The following is a 17,005-nucleotide window of genomic DNA, read 5'->3' on the forward strand; positions in this document are numbered from 1 at the left end:
TCTGCCATCCCAGTGGGCCATCTGCTCAGCCGCAGCCATCCATGGTGCCATGTGACATCTGCCCCTGCAACAGGGAAGTCCTGCTCAGAGCTGGCAATCAGACCGCAGAGAAGTGTTGAAATGAGGAAGGCAGATGAAGTAAGTCACAGAAGGGCCTCACCCATCACTCAGCAGACTCCTGGGTCTCCCGCCAAGAGAAACAGACCATGCCCTTCCACCCCATGGAGACCCCGGCTGGAGCTGGCCTTGGCCTGCATCTAGTGGCAGGAGGTCCTCGGCCTGGCACAAGGTCCTCCCTGGAGCCCCGAGGTTAGCAGGGCATATGGTGGGAGTGAGGGGGACAGCAGAGAGCCAAGAAACCAGTGACAGTGTTGTGACTGTGCTGCCCTCCGATGCCCAGAGCAGGGAGACAGCAGCAGGCAGGTGAGGAACTCTAGAAGTGCCCAACAGGATCTGGGGACAGGCCGGTGACTGTCCCCGCCTCCTTTCCTTCCTCCTCTGCCCTGCCCACCCAGTGGGGCCTGTGGAGCAGAAGCCACTGTCACTTCCTGAAGGCAGCAGCCTCAGCTCAGGTCCCACTCGCCCTGTGGCCCATCATCTGCCTGCAGCCATGGTGAGTGAGTCCCCAAGCCCTGGGAGAGCCCCCACTGGCTAGAGAAAATTGGGGGGCACATTCCAAGAATAGAGCAGAGAAGGGGCTAGGAAAGGCATCTGGGGAATGGGAAAGACACACACAAAGGTCCAGGGGTGGGAAGCAGCCAGGACACACCTCCGGGACAGTCAGGGCTCCAAGGGGCCTGTGGCCCGGGCTGAGATTGCAACTATAAAAGGGGACAGGTGGCACTGCTCAGACAACTCCCTTCCCCCCAGGTCAGCATGAACAGAAACCTGGTAACAGACGACCAGGGTGAGTGAGCGCATGGGCTTCCTGTGGGTGACAAAGTGGGTCAGGCACCTCACCCAGCCAGTCACCCCGGTGTGACCTTCTGGCCCTGCGGGCCATCTGGGAGCCCTTGCCCTGACTCACCGGGTAGGGAGGCTTTTTCACAGACACATTTCAGACCCCAGGCAGGAATCGCAGTCTTTTCTCACATTCTCTGGATGGGAGAGTGAGGCAGAGGCAGGGAAAGAGGACGTGGTCCTGCCCTTCCCCTCCCTCCCCATCTCCTTGATCCCGGGTAAAACCAGGCTTAGGGGCCTGCAGCAGGGCCACCTCTGGGGAATTTGTCATCAGAGCAGGCCTGTCCTACTTTGTGCATCTGCTTGTGTCTGACTGGTGGTGCAGGTTGGTGGCCACAGTACATAGGACAGACTGTGTGTGCCACAGATGGCGCGTGGTACGTGTGCCTAACCGTGCCCAAGCTTGGGGGCATGCCTGCCAGTCCTCGTGGCCATTGTCAACTGAGCATCCCTGACTATCAGCCTGTCTGTGACTGAGAGAGACTGTGCCCACATCTGCCCCAGGCCCCCGAGTATCTCTGCATCTACCTCTGAGAGTCTGTGACAGTCAGACTGGATGTGGCTGAGTATACACTTCACTGTGCCTTCTACCGTTTCCCTGAAAATAAGACCGGGTCTTATATTAATTTTTGCTCCAAAAGACGCATTAGGGCTTATTTTCAGAGGCTGTCATATTTTTTCATGTACAACAATCTACATGTATTCAAATAATCATGTCGTCTTCTTCTGTAACATCGGCATAACGTACTAAATGCGTCCATCTGGCTGATGATCTTAACTGGGGCTTATTTTCGGGGTAGGTCTTATTTTCGGGGAAACACGGTATGTTATGTATTTCAACAAATATTTACTGAGCACCTACTGTATGCCAGGCACTGGGAGAATAGCAATGAATGAGCAAAGTCACTGCCCACATATTTAAAAAACAATGTAAGTGAAATAAATATGACACATGGTGCCAGGTACTAAGAGAAAAATGTAGGCTGGGGAATCGGGGTTAACAGGCTTCCTCTGGCTGCTGTGGGGGGACTGACCAGAGATGGAGGGTGGACAGGAGTCCAGGGAGGGAGCAAATGGATGGTGCCTCCGGAGGGTGAGTGCTGCAGTCAGAAGTGGTTGAATTCCGGATGTATTAGAACAGAAGGGACTGGGGACATGGGGGATGGGGTGGGGGGGATGAGCGGGAGAAAGAATAAGAGGGAAGGAGCGGTGTGTCTGTGACCATGTCCTTGTGTCCCCATGTCCATCTCTCCACCACCTGTGTGTACCAGTCCCTGCCTGACTAGTTCTGTGTCTCCTAGGGAAGCCATCAGGACTTCCGGAGCCTTCAAGCAAAGTTCCAGGCCTCTCAGCCAGAGACCAGCGAACTCCCTCTAAAATCCCCTAAGCCCGAGTTCAAGAAACTCCTCAAGAAGTTTCCGCAGCCTGAGCTAAGCGAGCACTCCAAGAAGCCCCCGCAGCCCGAGTTCAGTGTCATGCCCAGGAAGCCCCCGCAGTCTGAGTTCAGTGATCTCCATAAGAAGCCCCCGCAGCCCGAGTTCAGTGCAGTGCCCAAGAAGCCCCTGCAGCGTGAGTTCACTGACCTGCTCAAGAAACCCCCGCAGCCTGATTTCATTGACCTCCACAAGAAACCCCCACAGCCCGAGTTCACTGACCTGCCCAAGAAGCCCTCCAAACCTGAGTTCAGTGAACGCTTCAAGAAGCCCCCACAGCTCGAGGCCACTCCGTTCCCCAGAAAGCCCCCACAGCCTGAGGTGGGTGAGGCCCCTCAGAAGGCTTCACAGCCCGAGCCAAGTGCACTTGCACAGAAGTCCCCGCAGCCTGAGCTCAGCAACCCTACCAGCTCCCCCACAGAACCCAAATTCAGTACATTCCCTAGGAAATCCTGGCAGCCTGAGCCCAACGAGGCCACCCCGAAGCCTGAGTTCAGTACCTTCCCAAGGAAGCCCCCACAGCCTGAGTTCAGTGTGCTCCCCAGAAAGCCCCAGCAGCTTCAGGTCGGTAGCCTCCCTAAGAAGTCCCTGCCACAGCCCGAGTTCAGCGAGGTCCCTCAGATGTCCCCCCAGAAGCCTGAGCCCAGTGAGCCCCACCCCCACTCCTCACAGCCCAACTTCAGTGCCTTTCCTAAAAAGACCCCACCACCTCAGCTGAGTGACCTCCTGAAGAAGCCCCTGCAGCCTGAGTCTGCTGACCTCCCCAGGACATCCTCGGAGCCTGAAGTCCATGTGTTTCCCAAGAGGCCCTGGCAATCTGAATTCAAAGCGCTCTCTAAGAAGCCCCCGAAGCCTGAGCTGGGTGGCCTCCCCCGGACCACCTCAGAGCCTGAGGTCAGCCTGCTCCCCAGGAAGTTTCTGCAGCCAGAAGGCCAGGGGCCCTTCCGCAAGTTCTCACAGCCCGAGCCCAACGCTCTGCCCAAAAAGCCCCTGCAGGCGGAGTTCCTTGGGGACCGCTCTAGAAAGCCTCCACTGCCTGGCTCGGTTTCGGAGAGCTCACTGCCCACCGCCATTGAGGGCTCCAGCCCCAGGTTCAGAACCAGGCAGCAGAGGTCAGGAGCGCTCACTCACAGTGGAGGGTCAAGACTGGGCCTCAAACCCAGACACCCACCCCAGCGGAGGCCTCTACCCCCAGCCAGCAGCCTGGGCCCCCCTCCAGCCAAGCCCCCGCTGCCCCCGGGCCTCAGGGATGTCGAGAGCTTTCAGAGAGACTCAGCAGGAGCCACAGGTGGGTCAGGGCAGCCAAGGCTGGAAGGAGGGGCAGAGGCTCCCCGGCCACGCGTGCCTCCCTCCCACCCTCATCTCTCCACAGCTCTGCGGAGGACCCACTCTGCTGCTGGAATCCACTTCCAGGCCCCACAGCCTAAGGACATGGCGCAGTGAGTGTGGGGAGTGAGGGGACACAGGCACACACAGGTCATGGGGCTGAAAGGCCCTCATCTCAGGTATCCTTGCAGGGACCCGGACGAGATCTATGAGATGTACGATGACGTGGCACCCTCAGACGATTCCAGATCCAGCCTCAAGGGCAGAGGTTTGTTGGCGGTGGGGCTGGACCTAGCCAGACCAGGCACCTGGGACACATGTGTTGCAAGGGCATTTTCTGCCATGCTGCTGGTGTGAGGCCCAGCAGCGCCTGGGAGAGAGCAGAGGGGAGGAGGGGCTTTTCAGAAAGGTCACACCAGCTCCTCGTGGGCAGGACAGTGTAAGGAAGGGCAGTATGGGGGCCAACAGCCAGTGGGCATGATGTGGCCGGGGCAGTGGAAGAATCAGGTAAAAAGCGGCAAGAGGACTTAGCGGTGTATTACGCAGGGGTAAGGGAGTGAGAGCTTGATACTGATGAAGCCTGTTTGGAGGCTTGAGCCTGGATGCAGAGTGGAGCCATCCCTGAGTTGGGGACAGTGACAGGTTGTGTTGGAGGTGCCTGGAACTTGGAAAGGCATGGGCTGGACACAGAGTGCGGCCCTGGCACCTCTCTGTGTGTCCTGGGGTTCCAAAGGACCCTTCTCTCCCTTCTTCCAAGTCTCTGCTCCTGGAGAGCAGGATGCTGGCCTAACAGGCTAGTGCCTCCAGCCCAGCTCCAGGGTTAATGCCTTCACCAACCTCGTGAAAAACGAAGATGGGTTCCACGCAAGCACTTTACTGAATCTACCCAGCCCCTTCGCCCCCCCAAGGCAACGTCATGCCCCCTTTACAGATGTGCAAGCGTGAGGACCCGAGAAGTGCCCTCCCCCAGCTTACACAGCCAGTACAGGGGAGCCCAGGACCTCTGCCCCCAGACTGCTTCCCCGCCCTGGCTTTGAAGGGCCTCCTGCAGGGGAACTCTCAGGGGTGTCTTTAGGATGCTACCTCTCCCTCCCCATTAACACCCCCCCACCCAGGTCTGCTGCCTCTGTGGCTGCTTCTCCTGAGCTTTCCCCAGGGGCTGCTTGCAACAGCCCTCTGTTAGCACAGAACTTCCTGACAGGGCCCCTCCTGCTTCCGCTCCAGTGAGGCTGTGTGGCTCAGCTCTGGGGGGCCACTGTTGGGGACGTGGACCCTGGAAGGGAATGCCCGGGGCATGCTGTGCTGCGGTGGCTTGTAGGGGTCCTGGGGTGCCCATGTCAAGGCTGCTTCCAGCTGGGTGACCATCTGCCCTGGGTGGCCTCTGGGAGAGGTGGGAGCAGCCGGGGGAGTATGCTGGGTGGGACCCTGGATGGCACTACTGTCTGAGCACCAGACCGAGAAGGCTAGAGGCAAGCTCAGCATCTGAAGGGTGAGAGCACCACACAAATACCCCTCAGTGGGCTGTCAGACGCTTGGAGTCATTCATAGGACAGCAAAACCTGGGGGGGCCTGGGGTTCTAGCACCTTCACTCACCTGTTCATAAGACGCTCACTGTAAGCCATCCCCATAGTTGGTCACTTGCCAGGAAGCCAGCCTCACCCTGGGAGACCCCTCCCAGTCCAGTCTCATCATCAGCCTGTCAAAGAACCTGCCCCATGAGCCCCTTCTCAGAGGCTGACTTGGTTTGCCTCCAGGAAATGCTTTTGCCTTACTTTTGATCCAAATTTTATTAGTTCCCAGAACCCAACCTGCTCTAGGTGCCAGCCGTAAAATAGTGTCAAAAGCATGCAAATAAATCCTGCCTCTCTACCACTTACCAGCTGGGTGACCTTGGGCAGGTTACTTTACCTCTCAGAGCCTTATTTCCTCATCAGCAAGCTGGGAATAACAATCTTGTCATGAAGAAGGCTGTTGTGAGGGTTGAATTAACGTGAAGTTTCTGCCATGCCTAGCGTGGGGAGAGGATGGAGAGGTGGGCCGGGCAGGGGTTAGGAGGGTGCCTGGCCAGAATGGGGGGATCCTGAGAACTGACAGAGAAGGTCCACTCAAGACCAAGCCACCAGGGTTGACAGGCCGAGCCCACGGACCCTGCCCTAACTCGGTGTTCTGACTGCCCCCAGATCAAGTGCCACCCACCCAGCAACCCCCCAGGAAGTCACAAGAGCTTGAACTCAGGTACCGCAGGGCAAAGGGGGGTGGAACAAGGAGGAGCTGAGCTCTGGGAGGGCGGTGGAAGGGGACCCCTGAGGAGTACATCTTGCTCATGACCAACCAATTCCTTGGGGAGCTCAGGAAGGAGAAGGCCCCCCAGCCACAGTTGCTGCCCACGGACCCGAAGGTCCTGAAGCAGATCCGGAAGGCAGAGAAAGCCGAGAGGGAGTTCCGGAAGAAGTTCAAGGTGCGGACACCAAGCTAAGCAAGAGCCTTGGGAGGGCTGGGCTCAACCCAGCTGACCAAGGCCCCACCAATTCCATCCTCAGAAGCGGGGGCTTGTGGGGGGGTGGGCTCAGCACCAGCCAAAGGTCTAACATGTCCCTCCCTCCCCAGTTTGAGGGGGAGATTGTGATTCACACCAGGATGATGATCGACCCCAATGCCAAGACGCGTCGGGGGGGCGGCAAGCACCTGGGAATCCGGCGCGGGGAGATCCTGGAGGTGATCGAGTTCACCAACCAGGAGGAGATGCTGTGCAGGAACACCAAGGGCAAGTGTGAGTAAGCCGGCCGGGGGCCTGGGGAGACGGGCCCCCACAGCAGGCTGACCACCAGTCCCTCTCTCTTTGCAGATGGCTACGTGCCTAGGATAGCGCTGCTACCCCTGTGAGTGCTGCCCTGCTGCAGGGGGGTGGGGGATGGTCAGTGGGCCTGGGTACTCCTTTGCTGACACAAATGTGCTCCCCACCAGGGAAACGGAGGTGTACGACGACGTTGGCTTCTGGGGTATGTAGACACTCTGGGCAGGTTGGAAGGGATCACAGTGCCTTGGGAGGGAGTAAGCCCCCACCCCACTCCCCTGGGGGCTGCTTGGTATCTGCTTCTGGGGAGAGCATCACTGGAAGTCACCCTTCCTCTGCAGACCCTCTGGAGAGCCAACCATTCCCCAGAGGACGATAAGGCCCGAGGGTGTGGGGACCCGGGAGAATACGCCAGCCTAGCCACCTACTAATCCAGGAGTCCTGGACCCCAGCTTGGAGGTCACAGAATTGCCAAGGCTCATGCCTGACCACGAACATGGACCACATAAAGTCCCTCTTTAAAGTGATCCCCGCTTCTTGTCTGTTCTTTCCCTCCTCATCAGCGCACACAGTGGAGCCATGATCAAACACTCAGGGTTCTGTGGGGTCAACCCCCTCCTTCGTGGTCCCATCCCTCAGGATAAAGGCCAGGAAGTGTGGCAGGGAGAAGATGGCAGGGAACTGGTACCTTGCTAGACTTCAAGGTGGGAGTCCCTGTGATTGAACCTGTCAGCTGCCAGCCACGAGGGAGGGAGGACGGGCAGGGGATGTCCCACAATCGGCAGCCCTCCACATGCAGACAGGACAAAGCAGCAGCTGCTGCTCCGTACAGGCTGCAAACAGCAGTCCAGCCCAAGTGGACCTATGTATGTCACATCTTGGTAGTGATGGTGGTGGGGTGACCCAGTTCTGACAGTGCCCAGGTATCAAGTTCAGCCTGAAACTCTACAGGACTAAATATGCTCAGAAACCTGCACTCTTCTGGGTCTCTTTTAGCAAAGAAAAGCTGCTATGGACTGAACATTTGTGTCACCCTCTGCCACAATTCCTATATTGGAAACCTAAGGCCCAATTTGAGATTAGCTCATGAGGGCAGAGCCCTTGTGAATGGAATTAGGGCCCCTGTAGCCCCCAGAGAACTCCCTCCTCACCTCCCACCAAGTGAGGTTACTGCTAAAAGGTGCTCTCTACAGGCCAGCAGGCTCTCACCAGACATCTGCCAGCACCTTGAGCTTGGACTTGCCAGCCTCCAGGCCGAGAAATCTGTGTTGTTTATAACCCACTCCGCTTCTGGTACTTTTGCTACAGCTGCCAGAGCAGACTAAGACAAAAGCGGAACTGGAAATGGACCTGATGCATGATGCAGTGCCTGCGCCACTCATCAATGGCACAGGAGGGACACAGGACAGCTTTCCTGACTGCTAACAGCCAAGGGCTTCATTACAGCACAAGGGCATTAAAACCCACTCCGGGCTCGGTTTCCATAAACAATTTTCCTTAAGTGGCGGGGCTGACAGACAAGCAAGAATGGAGATGAGACCCCTAGTGGTCACAGCTCCTCAGGTACAAAGACCGAGTGACTACAGCTCCCCAAATCTGGGGTGTTGGACCCACAACACACACACACAAAAGCAAGCAGCTTTCAGGAACTGGTATTTATTATCAAAGTCATATTCGATGTCAACAAGATGCCACAACTACAAAAAAAATTGCGCACATTGCAATCTCAATGCAAACAGTCAAATGGAACCCCAGTCATTAAAAAAGTAATTCAAATTACCCCAAAAAGCAACTGAATTTTTTAAACATCTTTATACATCCAGCCAACAAATTAAAATGGTTAACAAGAAAAAATACAAATTCAGAGATCTGGTATCGATGTTTAAAAAAGGCAACTGCTTAAGCATTTCTATCGATTCGAACATCAATCTCTCGGCCACTCAGCTTCATCCCATTCATCATCCGGCAGGCCCTCTCAGCCACCTCTGGCGACTCAAACTTAACCACACCGCACCCCTTGGACTTCCCATTCTCCATCTTGATGTCGGCATACAGCACGTGGCCTGGGCACAGGGAGGGAAGAAGAGACCATAATTCATCAGGCAAACCAGAGCGCAGCCTCAGGCTGGGCTCCACTCGGCCCAAATCACCTGTTGAATTTCAGATGAAGAGTCAAAAGGGAGCGTGGCCCCTGGGCCTGGCGCATGAGCACAGTGACCAGGACTCACCTACTACAGCCCTCGACCCCACTGCCATTCTTTAGCCAACAGGACAACAATCTGACTGGTCCCGTGATAAGTCTTCCTGGCAGTTTCAAATGCACGCCTTTGTACTCAGGAGAGTTGGGGGGTGGCGCGCGAGAGGCTGACTTTACAGGCCAATTTTAGAGGCTCTGTTTCCAATACAGCACACCGCCACCACTTATACAAGGCCGTCACAATACGACGGACACTTCTGCACTGTCCAATATAAGCTGCGTTAATAATGAACAAGCAGGTTTCTTCCCAGGTTCATTCAAGCTCCGATTAAGCATCCAGCTATGTGTCACACACCATGGAAGCAAGTGCACAGGATAAGAGACCCAGCAACACAGGGCTCCACTTCCGTGACTGCCACGAACAGGACAATGCAGCCGGGGTGAGGGGCCCACAATTCTACAGCCATTAACTCTGAGGGAGGGTCAACGTCCTGGAGGGCTTCTCACGGGGAAGTCCTGAAACAGCTTAAGTTCACCAGGGCAAGACTTGCTGGTAACAGCTCTCAACAGAGCCAGCCCTTCTGGAGAGCAGCACGTCCAACTCAGGGTGCAGAGAAAGGAGGGAGATGAAACAGAAAGGGACCAAGTAGTACAGGGGCTTCTGAGCTTGGACTTTCTCTTGTCGGCTGAGGGCCACCTCCAGGCACCTGGGGCAGGGGGAGTTGCATGCTCCAAACCTGACGTTTAGGAATATAGACTACAATGTGGAAACTTAGGAGTGGGGACAGAGGGCAAGAAGGCAGGCTATGGCTCAACATCAGACCCAAGAGAAGGACCAGGAGAAGCAGCCATCATGGTGAAATCTGAGCCATTACTGAAACAGGAAATGAGAACACGAGGAAGCCTTGACCCAGCAAGCCTCCCACCTGACACAGTGAAATGAACAGAAGTGGTGCGGGTGAGGGGGGCGGGGTTCACCTGGAGACAACTTCACTTCCTTTTGGCCACAAAGTGAGCCTTTCAGAATGGTTGCCTGGTGTGCCAGGAAACCACAATCAGAGACCCTCAGCCTCATCCACACACAAGCTACGGCAAGCCCAGAGCCTGCAAAGCCTCTCCCATGGGATCTTGCTGGGTGAATGCACTTTGAGGCACAACCCAAGGGTGCTATGGTGGAAAGCAACCTTGTCTCGGTGGTATTCATTTTATTTTGCTTTGTCACTTAGAAGCCATGTGACCTTTGGAATGTGACTTGGCCTGACTCATCTATAAAATGGGGACAACGCTACCTCCTTTCAAAAACTGTAAAAGGAGAAAACCAGATACAGATGAAATGAGAACACAGATAATAAGTGCCTGACACATAACAGGAAACTCAACCACCTGCTTAAATATATGAATAGGCAGGAAAATGGCGAGTCCCACCCCACCCGTCTTCCAGAGTCCTGGAAAACTGCAGTGAAGACTAGGATGGAAGCCTCACTGTGCGACTCCAATGCATCACCAGTGGGCTAAGACTGCTGAAGCCACAGCATATGGAAGGAAGCACCTAGACAGCCTTTCTCGAACACTTACCACATTCGTTGAATTTGTCCTTTAGCATCTTCCATGTAAAATCAAATGGGAGCTAAGGGGTAAAAAAGAACAGACTGATGAGTGATTCAACAAAATCCTAATGCATACACATCACCACTGTCTGAGGGCGACTTAAAGGGTTCCTTACTGCAGAGAAAGTGGCTGACCTTCAAACTAAGACTGCAACAAAACAAGTCCATCTGGAATGAGGTTCTAAACTAGCACACCAAGTTCACTCCCTTGTGGCTTTATCTGTCCGTGGGAGGATCATACAGAGAGCAGAATGCACAGCGGCCTGTGGTTCAGCCCTCGGAACCACTGAATAGCAGCTAAAGGCAGTCATTTTGGTAGTTAATTCAGACACAGCCATTTTTTCCTCTGAATCGTCATGCCAAGGTTCAGCGGCTCTTCCAGCCGAGAGATCAGGAAATGAGTTCCTCAGCTCACTCACGGTCTGTCCCATCTAGTAGTCAGGGCAGCCCAGGGGGTTCCCAGCCCACTATTCTTTCTATATGGAGTGTCGTAAGCACTCACATTCCCTCCTCATCCTCCCAGCACCAAACTTTGGGGGCAGCAGCAAGGTGGTCTTGCATGCTGCTCAGCTCCCCTTCTGAGGGCACCGTCTCTGACTCTGACCTGCCACCATTCTGTCCTGCTGACTTCCTGACCCGCAAACCACCCCCCCACCCACCCCCCCGCCTCACACCACCACTGAGGCGTTCCCGAAAAGCCACTTACGTTTCTCACAAATATCTGGCAGGCCTTCCTGGCCACCCCGGGAGCATGGCCTCCGGCTCCACCAAAGGAACCTGCGAAGCTTCCTCCGAAGTTGCCACGCTCCATCTCGATGGCGCGGTCAAAGCTGGCACCGCCACCACCACCCATAGCCAGGCCCATGCGCTCAATGCCAACGCCCAGGGCCGGGCCCATGGCAGGACCCATGCGCTCCAGACTGTTGGCGCCCATGCGCTCCAGGCCCATACGCTCCAGGCTGTTGGCGCCCATGCGCTCCAGGCCCATTCGCTCCAGGTTGTTGGCGCCCATGCGCTCCAGGCCGGTGGCCATGCGATCCATCACAGGGCCCATGCGCTCTAGGCCAGCCCCCATGCCTGCGGGCACCATGCGCTCCATGCCCAGGCCCATACGCTCGATGGCAGGGCCCATGCGCTCCACACCAGAGCCCATGCGCTCAATGGTCTGGCCTACACGGTCGATGGGCGCGGCCATGCGCTCCAGGCCAAAGCCCATGCCGGCACCCATGCGATCCACGCCAGACCCGATGCGCTCCATGGTCTGGCCCATGCGCTCGATGCTGGAGGCCATGTGGTCGAGGCCCAGCGGGCCCATGCGCTCGATGCCGGAGCCCATGCGCTCGGAGCCCATGCGGTCCATGACCAGGCCCATGCGCTCGATCTCAGAGCCCACGCGCTCCATGCCGTGGCCCAGGCCTGCGCCCATGCGCTCCATGCCAGCACCCCCAATGCGGTCAATGCCAGGGCCCATCCTCTCGATCCCGGGGACACTGCCTCCACCTCCACCTGAAACAGGGACATAAGACACAGGCAGATGTCAGGGGCTGTGCAAAGAGAGTGACCTGAGTACTTCACAAGCTCAACCACAGTTCTGAAACTAAGAACCACGATAATTTACCATCAGAACCACGCCCCCCACCCCAAATGTTGACAGCTGTTAAAACTGGGTAGTGAGTACATCATTCTTCCTACTTCTGTACCATGATTGAAATTTCCATAATAAAAATTTAAAAGGGAAAACCCAATCCTGGAGGGCTTGTGTCAACAATGTTCTCTGTGTCACTAGTGCTAGTATTTGTGACAACTTTTATGAGCCATGGCTGTCAATTCCTGAGAACTCTGCAGTTTCCCCACCACCGGACACTGAGAAATGCTCTTAAGGGGGAGGCTCGGAAATCCCACCCTCAGATCACCCGGTATAATGGATTACATGGTGACAATACAAAATCACTCACCACTTTATCCTCTCCCAACTTGTCCCTTTAAGATGCCCTGCTGGTGGCTAGGCTGACTGCCATTTCATTAGCATCTCCAGGGTATAGAGAAACTATTATATAGCTACGTAATCAGTAAGTGATACAGAAAAGCAACACCAGCACCAACATAGATCCTGCGTATAAAGGAACAGGCGGCCCCTTCCAGGGGAACTGCCAACTGACTTGTATGTTAACTTTGCTGGCATTGGAGGAAAAGGAGTCGACGGCACCCGAGTGGACTCTGGAAGAGGCCGAGGACACCCGTCCCTCACTGCCACAGTTCAGCGGGACATATGCTGGCAGGTCAGCAGTGCAGTGACCCCATGAGGCCACCGTCCACTCCTTTTCCACATGCTGAGCAGGAGGGGCCCTCACTCCAGCTTCACCACACCACCACCATCTGCCTCTGGAAATGGGAGTTGAAGCTGCAGCCCAGTCCAAGATGCAAATTTAAGAGGAAACTCAGCAGTTTCTATAACTGATTCTATAACTGACCAACATTGTGACCTGGCATGAGTCACTGCCCTTCTCTGTGCCTATTTCCTTAGGTGAATTAACAGCATACCAAGTGGCAAAATACAGGCACCATTTTAAGACTATTAGACTTTCAGATCAGAAATTTCTCAGAAACTGTAAAAAAGGTAAGAAACTCTGAGAGGGGAGGTTGCATGCCCCAGAGCATCCAAAATGAGGCTGACCACCCGTTTCAGACATCAACAGCAGCAGAGAACTAGGAAGAAACGGTGCCCACAAGGATTTCTAGAATCAGCCCACCACAGAAAGAGTCAGCAAGGGAGTCACCAAGGAAATGCTAAAATGCTCAGAGCCATGAGGACAAACTGGGCTGAAAAAAGTACATTTACTTTTAAGCACCCATTTTAAAGTCTATTAATGAAAGGATATATTCCGAAATCCTTATAGCATTCAACACTGGGCAGATATTTACTTTCCTCATAATTTTCTGAGTTTTTATGAGTACATGTATATATTTTAGTAAGCATTTATTACATGTTAGGTGGCATATTTTTATAATCGAGTAAAATATTTACCTTTAGGAATTTACAATTTTATAGTATTGAAAACAAGAAAGCCCCCAAATTATGTGGACACATTACATTAATGACAATGGCTAACAGCTTACATAGTAGCACTTATATGCAGTAACTCATTTACTCTTCACAAAGGCCCTATGAGGTAGGTACTATTATATCCCCATTTTACAGTATAAAAAACAGGTTCAGTAACTTGCCAAAACGTCACACAGCTACAGGCAGAAGCTGGTTCCCACCCCAGGCAGTCTATTTTAGAGCCCATGCTTTTCACCACTACACTCTACTATCCCCGGTAATAACAGCCTATTCTAAAAATCAAAACAGCAAAACTAAGCGTTTCCTACCTCCTCCCTGCTTTGCAATGATCTCTCCTCTCTTCAGTGCATTACTTAGGATTTCTAAGGAAATCAGGAAGAAAAAAAAATTAGCCAAATTTCTCTATGGTAATAGAAATGTGTTTATTACAGCTTCCAGAGTAGGAATATTACTAATTAAAAATCTTAAAAGAAAAGGGAGGGGGTGAGAAATACACACACAGACAAGATCATGTTCCGGGAAAACCGTAACCGTAGCAGAGCCCTTGATGATGAGTCACGACGCAAGGAGCCCACGTCGCTCCGCAGTCTGAGGCCCAGTTGGTAGGGCCACCTGGGAATGCGCCCAGCAGAGCTGGGAGCCACTGTGCATCCATGAACTGAATTTGGAAAGTCAGACAAGAACGGGGCCAGTGGCAGTTTTTCTAAAGCTGCTCCAGAGCCTCAGTACTCACAGACTAAAGCCTGCACTCACCCTCCCAGATCCAATCAACACCTCGCCGTTATCCCTCAGCCAACTGAAGGTGTAGCTACACTTCAGCCCAAACCGTGCAAACAGCAGCAACAGCCTGCAGTGCTGGGAATACGACCCAGTTCCCAAGCCGTGCACAGAAGGCCTTCAGCAAGCTTCGCTGACCAGCCCCGCCTGCAAGGAGCTGGGGGTGACAGTGACTAAGTGACACATGAAGCCTCAGGAAAATAAATACCCAATGCACTCAGCTGTCCAAAACGGAAAACACTGCTGCTTGCTTGCCAATGGTTCACCCAACCTCTTCAGAGCTTGTCTAATACTAACATTAGTGATAGCTTTTCAAAGTTTCTCCTCAGTCTCTCATTACGTAGAAGAACGTTGTACCCACTCCCATGTATCTGGTCCTGAGGTGGACTCAGCAACATGAACATTCACAGGGCACAGCTTGTATTACGACCATGACCGCAAAGAGCTTAAACCCCACCCCACAGCTGATTCTAGTACTGCAACTGCCTGCAAAAGGAAGGAGGTAAGAAAGTAGACCAAGAAGCAATAGACCTTCAGCCCGCAAGCCAGTGCAGGGCTTATTCTTCCATGACACCTATAATCCTGACCACCAGGCCAAGGCTCGTTTTCCTAAAACAGTGCTTAGGACAAACCATTCCCGCCAAAGCCTTGATAAGTATTTGCAGGCCTCCCTGTTGACTCCTAACTTGAATTTGCTCTTCCCACCCTGGCAGCCCCTCACCTCCAAGCCGCTGCACCTGACGCTGAGAGCTCTGCCAGCACACCCGCTAGGTACCTATGCTGAACCATCTCGGCACTAACCTGTCCAGCTTAAGCCTCTCCTGCTCTCCGAGCACCACGCTTCTATTAGCCAGCTAGGTAGGGCAGTGTTCTTTCAAATCTGAACACAGAGAAAACCCTCTCCTTTGTGTGGTGCTCACAGAGCTGCCAAGGGCCTGGGACCCAACACCTCTACTGGCTCCCTTCCTAGGCCCCTGTGATGTGCTCACTTGAGCCACTCGCAGCTGCACCATGTCCTTCAACGTCAAGGACCACATATTTATCTATGTCCCTGCAGCAAGTAGTTGTTTGCCCAAAGTGCAAAGATCCATTGCCTTGACAGGAGAGAGGGGGCACTGAGTAAGGAAGCACTACAAAAAAGTAGGATCTAACTCAACTGTCAAGTAAACAACACAGAAAATAAGATGAAGACAGAATCTGGAAAACCAATCCAGGTAACTACTCTAAAAACCTGACACACATTTCATTTGGTACAAAGACCTCTATACCAACTTGGGTCTGATGACAAATAGCAGCAGGGAAATCCAGAAATCCTTTGCTCTTGCCCATGGTCACTTTGGGACTTTAGGACAGACAGACAAGTCTCAATCAGACAGAAGGTGCCAAAGTAGCAAGAGAAAGCAAGGGCGGCAGATGATGTTTTCCTCCAGGCCAGGACAGGATGAGTTTCCTGTTGCCACATGAAGTAACCTCACTAGATCCTGTGCCACTGCAGGACCTGGGACAAGGCCAGCAGCCTCATCACAGAGGTGAGAGGTTCCAGAGTGGCAAAGGATTGAGGGCTCAGAGCAGGAAAAAGTGCCCGTGGGAGCAGTCACGTGCCACATTTTTCTTCTCACTATAGATATCCATAAATTGGTATTTGCAGCCAAATGACAATATTTTAAAATAATTTCTTAAATGTTCTACCATTTTAAGACAAAAACAATGCCAATCATGGCAATGAGGAACTTTTAACTGACCCAGTCACAGACAGATTATCAACTCACCCCCAAATTCTAAAGCTTTGGAACAATCTAGAATAAAGCTAAAGTCATATCAAGTAGATACAGAAAAAAAAAAGATGCAAGGAAGTCATTCAAGTTCTCTAACCACAGTCAGAGAAAAAGCGAAACAAAAAAAGTGTCTCCACCAACAGTGACTACTCTGAGGGCAACAATTCCTAATAGTTCTGGATCTTCAGGAAGAACACAAAGTACATGGGGTCCTGGAGACAATGTGCAGAACTAAGAATTCCATTTCACTGATGAGCTGAATGACAACTCTTTCTAGGGCTTTCATAAATTCTAAGCATGCAGCTTAACTCATACAAACTAAACACAAAAAGCTTCAAGTCGTCACACCAGGCGCAAGGTGTCCTATGAAGACAGAAGCTGAGGGCCAGCCCGGTGGCTCAGGTGGTTGGTTGGAGCTCCGTGCTCCTAACGCCAAAGGCTGCCAGTTCGATTCCCACATGGACCAGTGCCAGATGGCTCAGTTGGTTGGAGAATGGGCTCTCAACCACAAGGTTGCCGGTTCGACTCCTACCCACAAGGGATAGTGGGCTGCGCCCCCTGCAACTAACAATGGCGACTGGACCTGGAGCTGAGCTGCGCCCTCCACAACTAAGATTGAAAGGACAACAACTTGACTTGGAAAAAAGGCCTGGAAGTACACACTATTCCCCAATAAAGTCCTGTTTCCCTTCCCCAGTAGGAAAAAAAAAAAAAAGACAGAAGCTTAGCACTCTTGAGGCTGTAACCTAGCAGTCTCTTATCTGCACAGGATGAGAAGCAGGTGGAGATTGGGGGGCGGAATCCAAGCTCTGAATCGCCTTTGAAAGAAACAAACTTCTTATAGCCCAGAAATGGACTCTCTCCTTGCAACACACTAATGAAGGAGAATTAAGCTAAAAGTCTCAGAAAAACCTAAACTCAAAGCGGGAAACATGCCCATGTAAAAGTAAAGAAGAAACTGCTCTGCAATCACCTAAAACTGAAAAAATGTTTCTCTGCATTTCAAACAGGCCCCATACTCATCCTCTAGCTCTCCTTCAAAGGCATCAACCAGCAAGCACACGACACCCT

At 53.2% G+C, this 17,005-nt stretch overlaps 2 protein-coding genes across 18 annotated transcripts in view; one reads left to right on the forward strand and one right to left on the reverse strand.

Moving 5' to 3' along the window:
- Positions 1-205: 205 nt before the first annotated feature.
- On the forward strand, positions 206-7,041 carry PRAM1 (PML-RARA regulated adaptor molecule 1). 2 transcript variants are annotated; one of them, XM_074337696.1, is made up of 11 exons: positions 206-309; positions 516-613; positions 2,262-3,681; positions 3,766-3,832; positions 3,899-3,987; positions 5,901-5,955; positions 6,073-6,178; positions 6,328-6,490; positions 6,566-6,599; positions 6,685-6,719; positions 6,856-7,041. In XM_074337696.1, the coding sequence occupies exons 1-11, from the start codon at positions 207-209 to the stop codon at positions 6,891-6,893; spliced, it is 2,208 nt and encodes a 735-aa protein (XP_074193797.1). In that variant the 5' UTR covers position 206; the 3' UTR covers positions 6,894-7,041. The 2 variants fall into 2 exon arrangements, with proteins under 2 accessions (XP_074193797.1, XP_019567492.2); XM_019711933.2 differs by having other exon boundaries at positions 3,911-3,987.
- A 1,113-nt stretch (positions 7,042-8,154) lies between these two features.
- Positions 8,155-17,005, reverse strand: part of HNRNPM (heterogeneous nuclear ribonucleoprotein M) — a 37,200-nt gene continuing 28,349 nt past the window's right edge. For 9 of the 16 annotated variants that reach the window (XM_074337711.1, XM_074337708.1, XM_074337704.1 and 6 more), the window contains 4 exons: positions 13,691-13,744; positions 11,025-11,824; positions 10,287-10,338; positions 8,155-8,577 (listed from right to left, as the gene is read on the reverse strand). In XM_074337711.1, coding sequence (XP_074193812.1) covers positions 8,414-8,577; positions 10,287-10,338; positions 11,025-11,824; positions 13,691-13,744 — 1,070 coding nt within the window. In that variant the 3' untranslated portion in view covers positions 8,155-8,413. The remainder of the gene's footprint in view (positions 8,578-10,286; positions 10,339-11,024; positions 11,825-13,690; positions 13,745-17,005) is intronic. The other 7 variants (XM_074337710.1, XM_074337709.1, XM_074337707.1 and 4 more) reach the window with 2 other exon arrangements.

The sequence above is a fragment of the Rhinolophus sinicus genome, linkage group LG07, assembly GCF_036562045.2.
Source record: "Rhinolophus sinicus isolate RSC01 linkage group LG07, ASM3656204v1, whole genome shotgun sequence".
In the NCBI taxonomy this organism is placed as follows: Eukaryota; Metazoa; Chordata; class Mammalia; order Chiroptera; family Rhinolophidae; genus Rhinolophus; species Rhinolophus sinicus.

Bases quoted from the DNA above. Each gene is read 5' to 3' on its own strand.
- PRAM1 (XM_074337696.1), top strand. From the start codon at position 207: ATGCCCTTCCACCCCATGGAGACCCCGGCTGGAGCTGGCCTTGGCCTG. The intron at 3,833-3,898 runs GTGAGTGTGGGG...CCCTCATCTCAG, and splicing joins CAGCCTAAGGACATGGCGCA to GTATCCTTGCAGGGACCCGG. The intron at 6,179-6,327 runs GTGCGGACACCA...CTCCCTCCCCAG, and splicing joins AGTTCCGGAAGAAGTTCAAG to TTTGAGGGGGAGATTGTGAT.